The sequence below is a fragment of the Populus trichocarpa genome, chromosome 5 (assembly GCF_000002775.5).
Source record: "Populus trichocarpa isolate Nisqually-1 chromosome 5, P.trichocarpa_v4.1, whole genome shotgun sequence".
In the NCBI taxonomy this organism is placed as follows: domain Eukaryota; kingdom Viridiplantae; phylum Streptophyta; class Magnoliopsida; order Malpighiales; family Salicaceae; genus Populus; species Populus trichocarpa.
Genome location: NC_037289.2, coordinates 5889439 through 5910554, shown reverse-complemented (window position 1 = coordinate 5910554; position 21116 = coordinate 5889439). Strand labels below are relative to the sequence as shown.

The following is a 21116-nucleotide window of genomic DNA, read 5'->3' as shown; positions in this document are numbered from 1 at the left end:
AAAACACATGAGCCATCGAATGTTGGATCTTCAAATGGTGTAACAAGAAGCAAATTCATCACCCAATTCATCATGCTTAACCTTTTGCAATGCAAGTTGACGTTTAAACAGCCATTTAACTCAACAGAGTCGCAGACTACATACCGTAGTACGGTACTTGTGTAGAGGTTTCGATACAGTGGGAAGCGGAAGAAAATTAGTCGGCAAAGAGAAGCAAGTTTCTAAGACAAATTCATTCCAAGACATGTGACAACATAACACCAGTTCCCTTCTCGCTATTGAGTTGAATTAACAAAAGATGGCATAATATCTACTCAGTTGCCATAGCTGTGATTCAAAACCTTTTTATTTATCAAAGCAAAACAGATGGTTATTTCCCGCATTCCAGGTCTTGCGCCTCAACAAAGTTCAAATTCAAGTCAAACAATTAATAAGCCATGCAAGATTCAGAGAAAGTTCCGGATGTCCAAAGACCTCACATCAACCGCTTTCTCATTCTTAAATTCCTCCCTGAAAAAAACAACAAGTATCAATAAAATATCAACACCGAAATTCAATTATAGGGGTGAAAACATAACTGAATATAAGATTAATCAAACTCAGCTTGGGTAGATTGAATTGCCAATCAAGCTCATGTCGAAGTCGAGCCATTTCAAAGGTATTCTGCTCAAGCTCAGCTCAAGGTATAGATTTTTTTTTAGCTTGGTTCATTTGGCCTGGTGGCTTGAAATGAACCTAAGGGTAAACTTAAGTCACAGTCAAAATTCATCCAGCCAGATTGTCCTTCAAGGTTTCAGAATATAAAATACTACTGATATGATACCGTTTTGAATTTCTTTGCCAAACAATTAGTACAGGAGGAGCAGCCTTTTTGGGAATCGTCCTCAATCCAAGACAAAATTAGAGAAGAAAATATAATAAATAATGAAATTTGAGAATGTCCTCAATCTAATCCCTATTTTCATTCTTGTTAACTCCTAAAGATATAGAACACAGATTTTATTGCTCTAAAACAAGTCACGTTGAAACTCTAACAGGAACACCTAGAATGCCCCCATGATCGATAACAAACCGGGTTGAGCAACCTAGTGGTCATGCTTGGCTCAACTTTAAAACAAGCTTAAAATTTTGTTCAAGCTCGGTTTGGACTATGCTCTGAACAAGTTTGATCAAGCTTAAAATTGAGCCAAGTCCAGGTCAAATCCAAGCTTTTGGGTTGACCTACACCCCTATTCAGTGCTCATTCATCAGGGATACAAAGATCTGGAAAAAAGCACTTTCCCAGGAAAAATACAAAAATGGGACCTAAACCAACATCCCTCTTATCCCTTCACTGCCCGACTGAAGACAAGAGTAGGAAGCCTGCATATCTAGAACCACGAGGTTCATAATCAAAAGACAGCATAAAAACAACAAAATACCTCTTCCTTTGTGTTTCCATAGCCTCAACAGCATCCTTCTTCAGCTCCTCCAATTGTGCTTTGGCGATTTTAAGTTCCAACTCCTCTTCATATTTTGGCAGATCTTCCCTCCGAACTCCAAACCTGGAGATATATGTATATATAAAAAAAAGGGTCTGAAATTCCCTTTTGAAATATATCCTAAAAGGCAAACTAAATGCCGGGTGATATTACAAATTCCAACTAAAGAGCAAAATTATCAGACATCAGCCACCGTAAAGAAACCAGGAAAAGAAAAGAAACACTTGGATACTATCTCCATATCAAACTCACCGCATCAGCACTAGCACTAGAGCTACCAACTGCGACAGTGGGAATTTAACAAACACAAATTATTTGCTGGTAATAGTAGATCAACATAGTTACATTGACAATTCCAATCCTGTACAGACATACTTTTTAAAGTAAGTCCTCTAGACAATATATAGACACATTCTTTTGTAAACCAATGCATTAGATGTTTCATCCGTCGAATAAGAGAAAACATCCATAAGTCATCAGACAGCCAAGGTCTGCATATTCTTCAGGTTTCAAAAGACATGGAATGATCATGCAACTAGAATGAACTTCATCAAGAACATTTCATGTCTACTTGAGCATCATTAAGTGCAACACTCTAGTAGGTAAGATAAAGCACATCATCATTCAACAAAGAAAAACAAAAAAGAATAAGGATTCAGTTGATAGAACAAAACTTACTTTGTATTAATCTTATCAAATTCAGCCATAAGAAGAGCCATTCCTTTCTTATCATTCCTCATCAGAGGTTTCTTAATTTCCTTTTCAACTTTTTCCAATGCATCCATCATCATAGCCTCTACACCAAGCTCATCAGGGAGATCTCTTCTACAGGGGAAAACCAAAATCCATCATTACATTACAAACAAGAAATGCGACAAAGAGATGTTGAGAAATATAATTTTGAGGAATTATAACAAAATGAATTGCACATCAGTTACTACAGATGTGAGGTTTAATTTCAGATCCACAGGGACAAGTGTTTGGCACAATGGGGAGGAGGAAAAAATAGCAGTTTCTTCTGCATCCTAGTAAAATGATAATTCATAATAAATACATAGACATATATGACATGAAGCTTCAATTGCTGCAGCAATAATATCCAGTTTAGACAAGACCTTGGAAAAGAAAAGAAAAAACAAATACTTGATTCTTATTTCCTGCAATTGCAAAAAATATGTTCGAGCATCTGGAATATCTTTTGTTTCTTCTTCGATAGTATACTGGATCCTTTGAGATTCCGATAACAAGCCAGCCCTGCAAAGACATAACATATGACCAGTAAATACATCATAGATCATTAAAATGCAAGTGAACCAAATTCAGCACAAACAATGCATATAGCTCCACTCGATGAAAGATTCATCAGCATCAAACCAAATGCTCACCAAAAACAAAGAACAACACTAAATACTGAAACACCTCTGGAGAAAGTTGAGAAACTATCAGAATATAGAAGAACAGAAATGGCTTACTTCTCTCTAGCTGTCTTCATGACCTTTGCATAATGAGACACAGCAGCTGGATCCTCGGGATCAATGATGATCTTTTCTTTCCGAAAAACCCCAATGGCTGTATCAAATTTCTTCTTGAGGTCACGAAAGATGTCCTTCAACATCTCTGTTTAGTTCAAAGCAACATAATTTGCATCAAGTTACCAAATCATCAAGGTGTTCATTGCAAATAAAACTGCTTCTACCTAGAGTGAAAAATGTTATTATAAATCATCAATTCGGGAACAAACAATGATGATTATCTCATATTTTACTTTTAACTGAACTGTAAAAGTATCCTAATAAGAATATAGGGCAACAACATAAATCATTGTGAACAAAACAGATGCACAAGCATGTATGTGATAGCAGTGTTGTTGCAAGGCATAATATTGCAATTGAATCTATTAGATCCAAGGTATCAAAAGTAAAGTGAGCAAGCACCAACCAAAGTGAAGTAAAATCAATTGTACAACACAAAGGATTCTTTTTTTCCCCAAGAGCAATGCTCAAAACATGCTATAGGAAAAGAAAAACCTAACAAAAACATCAACAACAAAGCCTCAATCCAAAACTAGTTGGGGTTGGCTGTTAGCCCAAAAGATTAGAGTTGAAAAGTAGTAAGGTTGTTAATGCTTTATTGTGCTGTTAAAATTTACAAAATACAAATATAAACAAACAGAAGCCACTGCTAGTGAGTAGGCCAGTGACATTGTATAATATTTCCTGAGCTTCGTAAAATATTTTTTCAAGCTCATAGCACAATGTGTAGAGTTATAATAGCCAATAACATTCAACTTTTAGGTCCAGCACTTATCTCCCCAAAGCATCGTGCCTTGCAAGTGACAAGGCTACATTTTGCACAATATCATCAAAGAACACAAGTGTGACAAAAACCCATTTAATAAGAGAAGTATACAGGGTTACTGACCATCTCCCTTGAACCCATCGGGAGCCGCCTCTTTTGCATAATAACGAACTGGAAAAGCAAGTTGCTGATTCAAAATGGCTTGACTTCCATACAACTGCATAAACCCGAAATTCACAAAAAAATTATAAACCACAAAATCATTATTAATGAATACAAAATCCCAAAAATCGAACGAAAAACCCCCGCACCTCTCTTTATAAAAATTGATAATAATTCCAAAATTATATCCCTAAAGAAACCCACACGATATTTGGAATTTCCCATAAAAATAACCCCAGCCAACATATAATTCCATTTTCATCAGAAAAATAATTATAGGAAAAGAAAAGGCATCACATTGACCCAAAGAAATCCCTAATATTTCTTCCTGTCCACTAAAGCAAAAAATAATGAAAAAAAAATCAGAGTAGATGGATTCAGAATTTGATTAACTTTGTTCGATAACATGTCGGGCATCAAAGAGGACGTCAAGAAAAGAATGGATGATTGGAAAGGAGGTAAATGATCTGAAATAGAGAGAAGAAAAGCAAAACCTGTTTGGATCTGGATAAGAGGCGATAACTGAAAGCCATGATTTCTTCTTCTTCTTCTTCCTTTATTTTTCAAATCGAAAGAGTAGGGTTGTTTTTCTCTTCGTTTTTTATGACCGCTGAAATCCGACCTGTGCGGAAGGGAGACACGGAGGAAGAGAGTGTGTTTTTGAGGAGTAGGCCAGCCCTTGTTTTCGCACCGTTGGATCTAGTTTGAGAGGGTTATATTTGAAAAAATCAATTTTATATATATATATATATATATATATATAATACTAGCCATTTAACCAAGAATTTGTCTGTTAAAATTATTTATTTTATTTCATTAAATGATAATAAAAATAAATATAATATATAAAATTTATAAAAAAATATTATACAAGGTTACACATATTAAAAATATTATCTAAAAAATAATATTTATTTTTTAAAAAATAAATTTTATTTACATGAAACATTAAAAAAATGGATGAATTAAAATAATTTCTTTGAAATATTAAATACATACAAAATAATTAAATAATAATAATTATTTAAAAAAAAACAATCTAAAACATAAGAGAGAAAGAGATATTAATTTAAATATAAATAAAAATTATTTAAAAAATACATGTAAAAAAATTCATGTATAAAAAAGCAAAATTTTAAAAAAAAAATCAAGCGACGTTGGGCCTACCAAGCAAAGTCCATGTGCCTAGCTCATTTGGGATTTTAAAAAAATAAAAGTAAACAATGTATTGTGAGCTTTCCCCGCTACAATGATAGTTAAGAAATAAAAATTGATAATTATTTTAGTTTAAAGACTCATTTTTAACTTGTTTTTAACTCAAAACACTTATAAAACACCTAAATATCTTGATAAACTCAAATATAATCTCAAAAAACATAAAACAAATCATCTAAAAAATTCAAAATCAACCTAAAACCAAGAACCTTTCCAAGCTTAGATATGATATTTTAATAAAAAGGGCAAAGAACACCCAGGATAAAGTCCCTTCATCAAATGAAATCTATTGCCATCAAAATTGATTTTTTCATGACCGGAATCTAACCATTTTATCTTTTTTCTCTTAAATCACGGAATAAAAATAAAAATAAAATTTAGATTAAAATTGAATTTTAAAAAAATCAAGGGATCTAATAATTTATAATGTGACATGTAAAAGGACAAAAATAAATGTTTTGGCATAATTTTGAAATTGTCACATGTTTTCTCCATCTTTTTCACAATGTTTTTTTTTTTCAATCTTGTTCTTGGTCAACAATTTTGAAGCAATTAGACTTTAATTTGTCCTTAAAAGAATGCAACCGATAAAAAAAAATTTGGGGATCAAAATAAAAAAAAATATAACAAAAAATTCATAATAAAATATGAGGGCATGAACAAAGTTATTTTGCACAGTATTTCACCTTTAGAAATTCTTATAATTATCCATTGCACTTAAGAAGTGTTGAACCGCGTTCCCAAAAATTTTGGATTTTTTTTTGTTAAAATTTAATATGGTTTGTACGTTTTGGATCGTTTTGATGTGCTGATGTCAAAAATGATTTTTAAAAAAATAAAAAAAATCATTGGCATGTATTTTGGCATGAAAAATTATTTAAAAAGCATCCGCAACCCCACTGCCAAACACGCTTTTAATATGTTATAAGACATGGGCAAATGACAAGATATGTATCTACATAATTGGTATCTTTACATTTTTAATTCTTATCTAATTCTTTAATACGGTATACTGTGTCAAGGTCTTTTTTAATCGAATAATGATATTTTTTTCATGTTAAAATTGCTCTTAAATTATATAAATATATAATATAAAAATTGCACAAAATTGCTGTAATATTTGTACAGAATTTTCTTTTTTCCCCTTTAATATACATCTTAACTTTATCCAACAAAAAAAAAGTATAGTTGAAGGGCATTTTCAAAAGAGCCAACCTTCCTTTGAAATATCTTGGTGTAACCGCTAATTACTGGAAGCATGGAAAGTTTTCTCTAGCTAATTGACTTGTATGTTTCTCTTGAAGAATGCAAAGCTGGGCTTCAAAATGTGCAGGCAAACTCCGCCTAATTTCATCATTCATTCTCTTCTCGGTATATAAAAATTCTATTTTTGTTCTGTTGAGCGAGGTACTCCTGGTTGATTAATTCGTGCACCAAATATAATTAATTTTTCATTCTAAACGATTTCAAGGACCCGCCTTCGTATTAACTTGATGTAACCTGAGAAATTCAAGAAAAAAATAATAATTAAAGCATACTTCATTAATCAATCAAAGGTATTATAAAAAAACTACTGAGGCTACTTGTTTCTCCTTGGCAAAGTAATTAAAATCATGTTGAGCAGAAGCGCAACCTCTCCTCGTGGAAAGGGATTTTTTTTTTTTTGGGGGGGGGGTGGGGGGGGGGGTGGGGGGAGGAATAAATAGGAAAGTGAAAGACAATGATGCTTATAACGCTAAAAAAGCCTGGGGGAAGTCCCTCTGGGGTTGGAGCTGAGAAATACAATAGAGTTGAGCATTGCTTGTATTATAGCTAGAACAACATGGGATCTATTTCTAAAATAAGTTTCGCTGAAGGTGGCATGGTTTAAAACCAATACACATTGAAAATGTTGAATCAATGAACGGCAAAATTGATTGTCCAAATTGTTATAGGGTAACCAACCATCACGAACAAGTTAATAGTTGGTGGGTATTTTTGCAGCTGAAGAGCTCATCCAAACCTCTATGATTTACCATCTTCCACACTCCATAATTGCCAAAAGACTACATAAACTATAAATTATTTTCTCATGTACACATCTTCAACATAAAGTCGGTAACAATTTCAGAGTTGTGCATGTTCTCTGTTAAATATTTTTTGTACACATCACTTCAAATCTATGCTGCAAAGGATTTACCACAACCACATGTCTTTGTTGCATTTGGGTTCTTGAAAGAGAAACCTCCACCAATAAGAGCATCGCTATAATCCAATTGCATCCCAAATAGGAAGAGGAGGCTCTTTGGATCACAAACTGCAAAACAAACAGAAAAATGTAAATTTATTATAAAAAATAACCTATAATTTCTACAGGCACAATCCTGTTTCCCTTATGCAGAGGAGGGTGGTGTCAAATCTGCAAGCTTCTTACATTGTTTAAGCAAGACAAGCAAATGGTAACCATTTTTTATGAAAGACATACATGTTGGCTCCCAGAAATCAGAACAAAGGGAAAATTCCAACTCCAAGATCCAGTATCCATGCTAAAACAAATAGTGTTGCCACGACTACTAGAATTAATGAAATCAAAGAAGGGATAAATAAGGGCTCAAACCAGGTGCCTTTAACAAGTCAATTTTAAACCACAAAATAAAAAGACGATGATATACAAGAGAAGCATATCAAAAATTAAGATCTAAATTTTAAAACACCAAAAAGTTGCAACCAGGATTTATTAGGACTTGTCAAAAGCTTCTACATAACAACATAGTTTGATGATTTGCAAGAAGATACAATCAGCACAGAATAAAGTGTACTATCAAGAGTCGAAGAAATGAACATGTTCAGGGTCTAATATTGCATTTTCGAATAACCAACAAAAAGAATTATGCTGCAATTGGGGTTTCAACTTTTAAATACTCGATAATTACTACAGAGATGTTCATTTGAATGATGATACAGTTCAAGCTGAGATTTTCAATAAAAACATCACTACGTTGGAAGGCTAGGCAGCCTGATATGGTTTGACTACAGATTGGGACCTAGTTAGTCTGTTGATGGAAGTCAGATCAGGTTTGGCTCTGCATATGTTGTCCTTCCCTATCTAGAACGAGGACGTGAGAGAGGCCTTCTTGAGAAAGCAATCAGAACCAAATTAGGGTTTACTTGGAAGGGAACCAGCAGATAAACCTCCTAGAAACACTGGTTATTTTGATAGAAACTGAACTTGCCTTTATTCCATGTATGATGCCTTTTATTAAGGGTTAAGGTTATTACAACTAATGAAAGAGATAGTTTGTTTACCGTAGAGGACAGCCAGCCAACATTTTTTTTATTACTATTATAGGATCAAAGACATCATGTTTCACCAAAGAGAATAGATGAATCAACTTACACATATCATTCATGGAAGAGAAAATCCCATTACATCCTACATGAACGTTTTCCTCTTCAACCCAACTCACCCAATAAATCTATATCCATGACACTCATTCATATTTTCATTACCCTATAATTAATGCATTTCTGACTTGAACAATAATCACTCACCACATCAACTTAACGGCCTTGTATCAAAATCCTCCTAAATCAACCACTACGTTAAACGCATGATCTTCAGTACCATCTGACTTACAAAACCCATGATCTTCAGTACCATCTAGCTTACAAAACCCATTTTTATCCAATCATGTGTCTCAAATACTCCCTAAGCACAATTTCTCATCTTTCGACAAACCCTATTCGCAAAATACTACAACAAGAGAAAGAGAGAGAGAGAGAGACTATTGGGTACTCCCAACCCCACTCACGTAAAAATGATTCACTGACAATCATGCTGACTCCCGCTTTTATGCAAGTGAAGGAGCAACATACCGAGAGTGTGGTTGGCTAAATGGGACTGCGCGGAACAACCTAATTTTGACTAGAATTTGGTGCCCAGCTAGAAATGAACAAACACTTGTCCCACGATCCCTCTAGTCTAGTCCAGTCTATACGCGCCAACATTTACAAGAACAGGGAAAAAAAAAAAAAAGAGGCTGCTAACAGAAACGCATACCAATTGCAAATCCGTTGTATTCAATGATGGAATCATCAGGTCTAGCATTGGCTCGATTTTCAAAATCCATGGTGTAAGACATGCCAGAGCATCCACCTTGTTTGACCCCAATTCTTAAGCACAGATCTTCATCTCTATCATTTTTAATCCTATTCAAATGCTTCAACGCATTCTCCGTCACGGATATCGCCGGCGCCACCCCCTCCGACGGCGGCGCAGCTGTAATCATCGACCATAATAACAATTACAGTCACATGCTGTTATAATAATTCACAAGAGAGCTGCATTGAATCAAAACGAATTACCTGGAGATGAAGTTGATCGAAGGGAGAGAGGATGGTTTCGACGGCTGAAATTTGATTTCGAGAATCGGAAAGAGAGGGAATTTGGAGGTGAAGAGAAAGAGAGAGTTTTTGTACTAGTGTAATTTGGCGATGGAAGAAGAGGAGAGTGCGGTGGTGCTGCTGTCGAAGAGAAAAACGCCATTTGTGGACTTCTCCTTGCCTCCTACGGGGATGGATTGATTAAGGTTTGATTAGAAGATCGTGGCCGTTCAAGATTTGATTACTAGTCCTTGTAAGTTGAACGGCTAGGTGGTCAAATATTACTTCACGTTTTCTTCATTTTTTTTTATATTTTTATAATAAATACATGGTGTTGTAATTTTTTGAGGTTTTTCTTTTTATTTTTATTTGGACGGAAATTTTAAGGCTGTTATGCGAATGGAAGAAGATTTTCTTTCTTTGGTGTGTTTGGCTGTTTGCCATTGAAAAAAACTTCTTCTGTCGTATACGTGAGTGTACAATAATAGGATGTTTTTCGTCTTTTATGTGATGATATTATTCTTAGATTGTCCGTTTGTTTAGCTTTAGTTTTTACGGTAAAAATGCAGTTAGGTGTTCCCTACTATATCAAATTACGTTTTATATTGTGGGATTTAAAAAAAAATTGAGTTTGAAATATAGTTTTTACATGTTTTTTAACTAAGTTTCGTAAAACTCTGTTTGTCTTTGCATTTCAAAAGCATTTTTTTTTAAATTTGAAATTTTTTTATTTTTTTCTTTACTTCAAATTAATTTTTTTATATTTTCATATCATTTTGATGGGCTGATATCAAAAATAATTTTTAAAAAATAAATAAAATATTTTAATGTATTTCCAAGTAAAAAGCACTTTTGAAAAGTAACTATAACTAAACATTTTATATATATTTTTTACTGGACGTAAACCTCAACTATAATTTTTACCAAACACATATCTAAATCCAACTAACCATATTTTATTAAATTTATTTTTATAAAATTACAATCACAAAAATTATATAAAAAACAAATATGTGCGGAGAATTAGATTCCTTTTCTACTCGATGGAAAGTAGACCATCTATTTTCATGCTGGTGCATCGAGGAGGTATTTTTCACGACTTTTCTTTTAATTTGAAAAGTGAATGATAAGGGAAAAGTATATCATTTATCACCTAGTTCGAGATTAATTATGCCATCGAATTTCAAATTTAGTATAGCTCGACCATTGGAAACTTATATGATCGTTAACTTTAGAGCCTGTTGGATTAGTCGAGATACACGCAAGCTAATCCGAACACCCACATTAATCTAAAAAAAAAAATTATGTCATCGGACAACCATATACTGCGAGATACTTAAAAAAAAAAAACATTCATGTCTTGAAAATATTTTTTGATAGTATCATTAAACTTTGCTAGGTATATCGATCTTAAAATCTACTGGATTGATTCTTTATTTGACTCATGCTTCAAATTAAATCGTGTAAAAGTTATTCCTATGTAACTTAGTTAATTTGATAAGTCTAAAAGTAATATAGACGACCGGTAAAAATGTGTTTTGACTTTAAAACAAAATTAAAGATGACATATTTTTTTGACGACATATTGGACGGACTCGGGTTAACCTGACTTAATCCTCCAAACTTGCATCCAGATCATGGACTCCACTAAATTTAATAATTTTTTTCTAAAAATATTTTTTATTTTAATTATATGATAAAAATAGCAAAAAAATATACGCTTATAAAATTAAGCATTAACCTAATATCATGATTTTTGTTTTGAGATGGTGGTAACTTTATTGGAAGCAAATTGAAACAAATTATAAAATTCAATTCTCAATCAACCCAATGTTGGTTGATAAAATTAAAAAAAAATAAATTTAAAAATAACTCGAGTTAACCCGTCAAACTCATGACCAAGGTCATAGACCCCATCGATTTTAATAACTTTGGTTACCTCATCAAGCCCACAAATTGGATCATGGACTCAATTTGGTTTAATAGATACTCACAAAATCGACAACTAACTCAATGTTGAGATATTTTGTAAGTTGCTAGCATTACTTTTTAAACAAAACTATATTAAAAAAAACCATTAAAACAAAGTATGAGTATTTTGAATATGATTGAAGTAAAAAAGATCAATGTGATAAACTTATATCAAAATTTATTAAAAATCTTAAAAAAAAGACATAATTGTTTTTGTTAATTTAATATTCATGATTTTTTTTTTCATATTAGACAAAGAAAATTAACATTATTATAAAAAACTATAATATTATTTGAGAAATATGATAAAATTGAACAATAATTAAATAGATTGCTAGTTTTTTTTTTTTGTATATTGCATTCAACTCTAAATCCAAAAAAAAATTAAAAATTAAAAATTAAAAAAAAATACAAAGAGGCCAAGCCCTAGCACTTGGCCTAACAAATATAGGGGCGAGTGCACGTGGGCTTACAAGACGAGGTCCACATGTTTGCCCTTCTTATCTTTTTTTTTTAAAGTAAACAACATGTCATCTACTTGTCTAGATTCTAGCCACCATAGAGGTGGCTGCAAATTCAAAGTTAGGGGTTTTAGGTCTCAAAAGTTCATTTTTTAAATCTATTTTGATCCAAAAAACACATAATAAAACATAATTGACACCTCAATAAATCAATTTCTCAACTTAAAACATCTCTAAATTGGTTCAAAAAATAAAATGAAATAAATCTTTTTTCCCTTGATTGCAATCTACTTTTTCAAGTAAATTAAAGGTTTAAAAAGGTCTTCATGGAACTTATTTTGTTAAATGAAACTCGTTAACATCAAAAATAGTTTTTTATGTTGTTGTTGGAATATTATTAACTAATAATTTTCTATCTTCTTTATCGTTTTCCAACAAGTTTTCGTTCATTTCTCAAACCTAAAGTCTAAAAAATAATAATAAAAAAAAACTATTCAAATAGAATTTTTTTTTCAAAAACTATAAGGACTATAAAAATAGAAAAAGGTAAAGTTGGTCTGCTGAAAGGTATTATCTTGCATGAATTTAAGACTGGTTATAGAATTTCTTCTTTGTTTTACACTTTTGGTCATCTTTTGTTGAATCTTGTCTTTCTTGAATAAATTTTAATAAGTTGGTTATGAAAGGGTATAATTAAAAAAAAAAAACGTCTGAGAATAAAATTAGAAAAAAAAAACTTATAATTGTTATGTATTGCTACTATAGAATGCATAGCTATTTTAGTATATGTTTTAGAAAATTGTAATATCAAATTAACTTAATGACTTTAGATTTTTTTTTTTCTTTAACCAATTTAGAATGGACATGGTTGCAAGGATACAAAAGATTGACAGACATTATTCTATTTTATAAGAAAAAAAATTAATTATTTTCATAAGAAGCTCGTGAGTTATATTTAGTGCAAAACTAGGTTACTTCCCATGCTCTATATTACGAGCTGAACAAAAAATATTTAAATCTAATTTTTTTTAAAAAAAAAATTTTAAATAATTTTTTTTTAAAAAGAAAACATTAAGATGATGCCATATATATTAGATTGATTATGGTCAATTTGAATTAATTTGCCAAACATGTGATCCAAATCATAAATCGATCTCAATGGGTTTAATAATATATATTTTTAATTTTGTTATATTATAAAAAATAAAAAATTAATTTAAAATAAAAAAATTTGAAGGATTAACATGAAAAAACAATTTAATAAAAACTCAATATTAAAAGCTGAAATTAAAGAAAAAAACCAAGTCAAGCGTGCTCGTGGAAACAAAATGAAATTATTTATTTATTAAATATCAAACTATATTAGACAAATATTAATTGGGCAAAGTTTCATTTTTTAAATTAATGTGGATTTAAGAGTTATTTATAATTTAATTCTTGTTATTCCTTAAAACTATTTAATTAGTCAATAGAAATTAATTAAATTAAGAAAAAATAAAAAGTAAAGCATAAAATAAAAAAATAAGAAACTTGAAAAACATTTAAAAAATTTAAAATTTAAATTTATAAAAAATCATTGTATGAAAAAAAAAAAAAAAAAAAAACAAGGTCTCATCCCACAGGCCTAGCCTTGATGCCTAGCACACTAAGGATAGATTAGCATGACATGAGCATATGGATAGGCAAGACACATTCCAAATAATTCATATTTTTAATTTTTATCATAAACATGTCATCAAAATAAATATTTTAACAAATAATGAAAATGAGCTATCACGTGTATCCACACCGTCACAAATCTATCAATTCTTTCCAAAGCTAAGACATCCATAAATTAGCAGGTATATTAATTCAGTAAATAGAGTTTTGGTAATGGTTTAGCGTCTCTTTTTGTAAAATAGAGTTACAAAATAAACAATCTATCAGTCTAATGGTGAGTGTGCTACTTAATTAGCTGTAGATACACATAAAATACAAACAATAAGAACACCTCTGAATCCCAAATGAACAGCATCATAATACATATATAATAAAGAACGAAACATATGAGAAGGTTGAATTTTCCGACATCCAATCCTTTGGCAGCCAACTTCAACACGCACAGCCTCCCCTTTGCTCGACTTCTGAAACAGTTTCTGATATACCCTGAAAGTAACTGCAAAAAGTGCCTTGGGTATGAGGCAAATCTTCATCGTTTGCAGAAATTTAGCAATCAGGGAAATTAAGCAATGTAAGGTGAAAATCTATCTGGCTCGGTGTGGCCCAATCAATCAAATGTATTTTTTTAGGCCCAATCAATCAAATGTATTTTTTTAAAAAAAGGATCAAGAACGTGAGTTTTAGATGTGACAGGGACTCACAAAACGTGAGTTGATTGAATGTTTTGGAAGGCAAATTGCTGATGATTTCTCAAATTTATGGAAGTCTGTTTACAGGTGAGGTAATGTTAAGGGATTCTATGACCATTCACATGTCTTGGAAAAAAGGTCTGCACAAAAGCTTCTCTGAAAATATAGCCAGCTTATTGCATTGATCGGGACATGAAGTTGATGTTAATATTTAAAAGAAAGGGTAGCAAGAATTGATGTTGATAATCAACAAGTCTACTGGTATACTTACATGTCATGTTCCTGTTCATGTTCCTGTTCATGTTCATGTTCACCTTCTAGTGCCATTTTTGCAACACAAAGAAATGCTTCATGAACATTGTAACCTTCTTTTGCTGAGGTCTCAAAGTATGGTATATCTCCCCTGGAAGCACACCATTCTCTGGCCTTTTTCTCCGAAACCTGCACGTTAATGTATTTTTTAAGGGGAAAAGAAAAACTCAACTGATGACACTGATATTGCACTTCAGCATTTAGCAGTTAGCATGCATCTATACCACTCGGCTGCTTCCACCATCTACGTCGATTTTGTTCCCAAATAATATAAAAGGGAATGCACCAGGATCGGCTGGATCCGCCGCCTGCTATTGAAATACAAAATAGGTAGAAGGATTGAAAATGTCACCAGTGCATGAATAGGAAAAAAAAAAGGATTGTGTTACAGCATGTAAGCATTTTTTTTACTGATGTAAATACAAAACCGCAGATTTTCACACAATTCAAGAGGTTTCCCAGCAATTCTCATCGGGTTTAGGCTCTATAAATCTAATTGTTGAACTTGAGGATTATTATATATGTTGTTTTAATACAGTAATCACATTCCCATTGCCATCCCTGTGGACACTGCAATTTCCAACATTGTATCTTTAAACACCTTAAACTGAAGATGATTTGTAAACCTTCATATCCATGATCAAAATTATAAGCTGTAAATGCCGTTAAACACGTAGCCACAACATAAAAAAAAGTGTAAGGAAAAACATTAAAATTAGTGTGCCATGGTCATAATAATAAATCAGTTGCTTAATTATCTGGTACCGCGCTAAGGACGCAAACCTGTAATTCTATACTAATGAACTGTTCGGGAATGCCCAATACAGTGAAAGAAAAACGGAGCACAGAAAGGTAATGCAGTTTTCGATACCTGTTTGACAAATTCTTCATGCCAATTATTAAGTGTTTCAAATGATTTCTGTATATTTACATCATATACAAGAACACAGCAATCTGCCCCTCTGTAAAACGCTGATCCTAAACTCTGAAACCTCTCCTGCCCCGCCGTGTCCCATATCTGGCATTAACACATAATATCAGCAATTGTATCTTGCAAAAGATTTTCCTTTCTATTTCAAATAGAATTGAATGATAATTCTTTACTCACTTGCAAAGTCACCAGTTTGTCATCAATCTGTAGTTCCTTGGTGACAAAATCAGCACCAATTGTAGATTTATACTGCTGGCTAAACTTCTTATATACATATCTGAAAAGCTGTTAACAGCCCAACAAATGGTGTCTGAAGGCAGCAAAAACATAAATGCAATGCACCACAGATATTTGCACTGAAGAAACATTTAATTTTTTAGTACTGTTGTCCTTGGCAGTTGACAAAACATGGCATTGCATACCAAAGTAAAGGTGACAAGAATGAAAAAGGGACGCTTAAATAGAAAGTTCTCATAATTAATCATTGAAAAAGAGAGAAGAAAATTATAATTATCATCATGTAACGGATACTGATTCATCAAAGAAGTCTTTCCCACCCTGCAAAATCACAAGAAAGTAAAAGGAAAGAAAACGAATTTCATGAGAATATATTGAATAGAAAATCCATTCAATGTTAAATAACAAATCAACATGAACATTAGCTAACTTCAGCAAGGAAAAAAGAAGAAGAAGATGCATACCCGATATCGCCCAGAACGATAACCTTCAGTAATGCTCTTCGAGACATGTCCATCGTCACGATCAAGAATTCTTATAAAAATGTCAGCAGCTATGTAATGCCTTTCTCAACGAGAGAAAGTTAGTTCAGGAAAGTATGGAAAAGAAAGACACCACAAACACTAACAATAGTGAAAGGGAAAAGACATCTTTAAGGTGGTTCTTGATTCTTCTTCCTTTTAATGGGTATCTACCTTGGCCTTTATTTTATTTTAATTTTTTTTTTTCCTGTGTTTTGAATGATACAAGTGAGAGCCATGTGAGCCCTTGCCAACGTGAAAGCATAAAAGGTTAGGCGCCAGCGATGCTGATTTTTCAAATACTACTAATAAATAATAACAATAATATTAAAGGGTTTCTTAAAAGACTAGACTTAGAGGCCATGTCAGGTTATGATAAATAAGATTATTTTAGAATTTACTAATTTATTCTTAATTGAATTATACTCATTATTCTCGTTGACCATTTATCATGCAACTGTGCGATCGTGCTTGCCTCTTCTTTTTAGTTTTCACGGGTTGGATCTTGAGGATATCAGTAGTTATAGTTATTGCGGTTGGTTCAATGGTGCATTTGGTCCCTCAATTTTCAATTTTATCTAATCTAATCCTCGAACTCTCTATTGTGTAATGATCTGACCCTTCCATCAATGATTGAAATTGAAAGAGATGGGCCAAATGTACCCTTAATTGTTGCGATTCCATTTCATGCCTATAATCTCAGCTGGCATGCTGTTACTATGACCTTGATACTAAGATCTTGGATTCAATTACAGACAAAAAAAGAAAAGATTAAAAAATTGAATAGATAATTACTAATAGCTAGCAAAGCAAATTCTTAATGATTGGAGATGAATTCTTTTATTATTGATATGATTCGCCTACATAACCGATTGACACCCCTTTTTGTTACAGATGAGATGATTGCTGGCCATACATTACAGCATCGTTAGATTATTATTATCATCTTTGATCATCAACTTAGCTTTTCTCGTGGGAACTTCACCAGTCTATTGCTGTAATTTTAAATGCAAAATTGGAAGGCGTCTTGTCTCTGGAATATAGAGCCAGAATGGGTATTTCCAGCACTGCTTGCTTGGCTCTGGGCTGGATTTGGTGCATCTCTGACCGATCCATGTTCTATTTAGTTGTCATTGACAATACAGCATAGTACATAGGCCTCAATATTCTGCTCTCTTCTTCTTCGTGGTCTGAATACTTGCCTCCATGCTAGGCAATTATGATATCTCCCTTCAGCTTGAGCCTTGGCTCGCACGGCATCACAAGGATAAGATGATATGCTCGCGTGCTGCTGGGAGTTTATAAAACAAATACATTTGATAGTGTTATAATTGTGAACCAGCGCTAGATCAGTAATAGAAATTAAAGGTATGATGGAGCAAATATTTCATGACGAAAAAAAAAGTTGTGTTGGTGATCCAAAACTTAGAAACTGAACAAAATGATTTGTAGTAATTTACAGTGTTTTGTGAGGAAAGATACAGTGCTTTCGCCACATGATTTAGCTTTCCAGTTAATAAAAAGAAAAAAAAATTACAAAGCTAAATTCTCAACCAGCTTAATATTAAAAAAAAAACCAACAAAGATAATTTTGGAATAAAAAAAACCCATGACAAAAAACGTTGTAGCAATTGACAATGTTTTGTGAGGAAAACTATAACGCTTTTCCCGATAAAATAAAATAAAAAACCATTTAGAGAAATATTGTAGCAATCCACAGTATTTTGTGAGAAAAAATACAACGTTTTCCTCATATGATTTAGTTTTATTGTAATTATAATTTTTAACCAACTCAATATTTAAAAAAAAATCGACAAAGATAATTTTGAAAAAAATCATAAAAAAATCACATGGAAAAACACTGCAACAATTCACAGTGTTTTAAAGAAAAAAATTATAAAGCTAAATTCTTAATCAGCTCAATATTAAAAAAAAATCGACAGAGACAATTTTAGAAAAAAAAATAACAAAACAAACACCAAAAAAAGGAAAAAAAAATCATGTTGGAAACACTGTAGCAATTCACAGTGTTTTGTGATGAAAGTTACAGTGCTTCCCCACATGATTTAGCCTTATTTGTAATGACTTGTAATTGTAATTCACAAACAACTTAATATTAAAAAAATAAAATTGAAAAGGATAATTTGAAAAAAATTATACAAAAAACCATGTGTGAAAAAAAACTATAGCAATGAACAATAATTTTCAAAAAAAGTTATAGTGCTTTCCTTACATATTGTAACTGTAATTTTTAACCAGCTCAATATTAAAAAATAAAATAAAAAAAAAAGATAATTTTGGAGAGAAAAAAACCATGCGGAGAAACACTGTAGCAATCAACAATGTTTTAAAGAAAAAAATTACAAAACCAAATTCTCAATCAGCTCAATATTATAAAAAAATCGACAAATATAATTTTGAAAAATAAAAAAATAAAATAGAAAAACTAAGTAGAAAAACATCACAACAATCCACAGTATTTTAAAGAAAAAAATTATAAAGCAAAACTTTTAACCAGGTTAATATTTAAAAGGTAAAATCAACAAAAAAATTTTTGAAAAAAATAAGAAAAAATAAGAAAGTTGGAAAAACAAATTTGAAAAAAAAATGAAAAAAAAAGGGAAAAGCTATAAAAAAAAAAAAACACAACAGGGAGAAGAATCACTGTAGATTACTGTTGTAATCCACAGTGTTTTGTGTGTGGGGGAACAGTAAATCCCCCACACGGGAAAAAAATTATAAAGCAAAAATTTTAACCAGGTTAATATTTAAAAGGTAAAATCAACAAAAATAAATTTGGAAAAAAAAAAGAAAAAATAAGAAAGTTGGAAAAAAAAATTTGAAAAAAAAAACGAAAAAAAAGGGAAAAGCTTTAAAAAAAAAAGGGAGAAGAATCACTGTGGATTACTGTTGTAATCCACAGTGTTTTGTGTGGGGGGGAACAATAAATCCCCCACACGGTTTAGTATATTAGTTAATAAACTAGGAGCACTTAATTCTCCGCTTTCCCACTCTAATTTGTTTTCTAGTTTAATCATGGGCACTATTAGTGTGTTTTGTACTGTGATAGTTTTTGTGATTGTGGTTTGAAAAAAGTTGTTTTATAAAAAATACTTTTAGTTGAGGTTGGTTTGGTATTTATATATGTTTGGTTAAAATTATGGTTCAAATTGAGATTGAATAAAAAGTAGTTTGATGTATTTGGTTAAATATACTTTTCAAATTGAGGTTATAAAATAATTTAAAAAGATATATATTAATATTGATGGTTTTTAATTTAAATATTGTAGATTTAACTACCATTATTAAATCATTAAATGAATAATATTTTATATCAAATATTTTTTTATTATTCCATTAACTTATCTACAATTTCATCATGTATGAAATTCATCTGATAAGGACTATAGTTTCCATGGTTTTTTGAGCATGCAATAAAATCAGGTAAAATATCATTAGAAACAAAATTGAAATTGCGATCAAATTCCACAAATGTTATGTCATCATGCGATGTTCTTCTAATTTATGTAGTGTTATTAAATAATATTAAACACTAATTTTTCAAGTAAAATACAATTTTAAAAAAATAAATTTTTTTTTACCAGGTCAGACGCGGTCCAATAAATAGTGGAGACATTGTTCAGGTGAATAGTGTCATGTGGTTAGAATCATGGCACTATTCATATTAACAGTGGCCATATGAATTTAATTCACCTAGGCACTGTTCACTTCTTGAACAGTGCCCATATGAATTAATTCACTTGAGTACTGTTCACTTCTTAAAGTGAACAGTGCCCTGGTGAATTATTCACCTGGCAGTCGCGAGAAAAACAGCTCTTAGCTGCTGTGCGAAATTGGTGGTTTCAACCCAAAATACATGGGTCCCACACAACACAGTCAAGTGCTTTTCTTCGTTACCAAACATGATGTTTACGCGGTTGGCTTTAAAAGCTAAAGCTACCGCGTAAACAAACACCTTCTAAAACATCATTGTAATGTGTAATGTTATAGTGTAATGATGTTTTTGTCATCTGCAATAAAAGCCAATAAAAGAAGAATTGGGAGCCAAAATGGTCTTTTTGTGAGGTTTAATATTCATTATAGAATTCATTGGAGTTAAATTGATCTTTTTAATTTTTTAACATAGTAAAATAATTTAATTACCTTTAAAATCTAAAAACAAAACTAACCTTGCATCTAGAGACTTTTTAGTCTTTTTAACCTTTTCATAATAGTAAAATAACTACATTACCTTTAAAATAAAAATCTACTTAACTTACTTTCAGGATTTTCTTTTGTATTTTCATTATGGTCGTTTTGTTATAATTAGAAAGATTGAGGGGTTATTTGGTAATTTAATGAAAATAAAAATTATTAAAAAAAATAGTTGATATGTGCAATTCACACGTCAACATGTGGGTTGTGTCCACACATTTTGGGCGGCAAGTGCAGAATCACAAGGTGGCCAAACATCAACTTCATGGGTTGTGTTGGAATATACTTAGCGACCCCTTTATGCCTAGACGACACATGTGGTCAATGGATCTTCGGTTTGGCTTTAACAACCTTTTTCTTCTTCCTTCTTTTCTATCTCCTTCTTGATTTCCACGCCAAACCCTTTAATGTTTCAAAGCAACCCTTTGATTTGTTTTTCCTTCAGATTTGGTCCCTTTTTTTTATTTGAAATAATTTATAAAATTAAAAAAAATTTTAATTTCATTCTCCTTCAATTTTTTTCATCTATCATATTTGGTCCCCATTCGTTTGATTGTTATTTTTTATTTATTTTATTTTTCAATTTCATCCCTTATGTTTAC

At 31.6% G+C, this 21116-nt stretch overlaps 3 protein-coding genes across 4 annotated transcripts; all 3 read right to left on the bottom strand.

The window, feature by feature from the left end:
- Positions 1-215: 215 nt before the first annotated feature.
- Positions 216-4643, bottom strand: LOC7477134 (probable ATP synthase 24 kDa subunit, mitochondrial). Its single transcript, XM_002306321.4, has 7 exons — positions 4436-4643; positions 3903-3996; positions 2954-3098; positions 2625-2735; positions 2160-2306; positions 1422-1544; positions 216-510 (listed from the first exon to the last, which is right to left on the bottom strand). Exons 1-7 carry the CDS (start codon positions 4472-4474, stop codon positions 447-449), a joined length of 723 nt encoding a protein of 240 aa, XP_002306357.1. The 5' UTR covers positions 4475-4643; the 3' UTR covers positions 216-446.
- A 2547-nt stretch (positions 4644-7190) lies between these two features.
- LOC7477133 (iron-sulfur assembly protein IscA, chloroplastic) lies at positions 7191-9782 on the bottom strand. Its single transcript, XM_002306320.4, has 3 exons — positions 9501-9782; positions 9196-9414; positions 7191-7452 (listed from the first exon to the last, which is right to left on the bottom strand). The coding sequence occupies exons 1-3, from the start codon at positions 9679-9681 to the stop codon at positions 7316-7318; spliced, it is 537 nt and encodes a 178-aa protein (XP_002306356.2). The 5' UTR covers positions 9682-9782; the 3' UTR covers positions 7191-7315.
- Positions 9783-13771: 3989 nt separating this feature from the next.
- On the bottom strand, positions 13772-16456 carry LOC7486342 (ras-related protein Rab7). 2 transcript variants are annotated; one of them, XM_052452827.1, is made up of 7 exons: positions 16243-16456; positions 16073-16099; positions 15719-15818; positions 15482-15628; positions 14835-14921; positions 14570-14739; positions 13772-14105 (listed from the first exon to the last, which is right to left on the bottom strand). In XM_052452827.1, the coding sequence occupies exons 1-7, from the start codon at positions 16293-16295 to the stop codon at positions 14042-14044; spliced, it is 648 nt and encodes a 215-aa protein (XP_052308787.1). In that variant the 5' UTR covers positions 16296-16456; the 3' UTR covers positions 13772-14041. The 2 variants fall into 2 exon arrangements, with proteins under 2 accessions (XP_052308787.1, XP_024457126.1); XM_024601358.2 differs by having other exon boundaries at positions 14835-14918; positions 16243-16454.
- Between the last annotated feature and the right edge of the window lie 4660 nt (positions 16457-21116).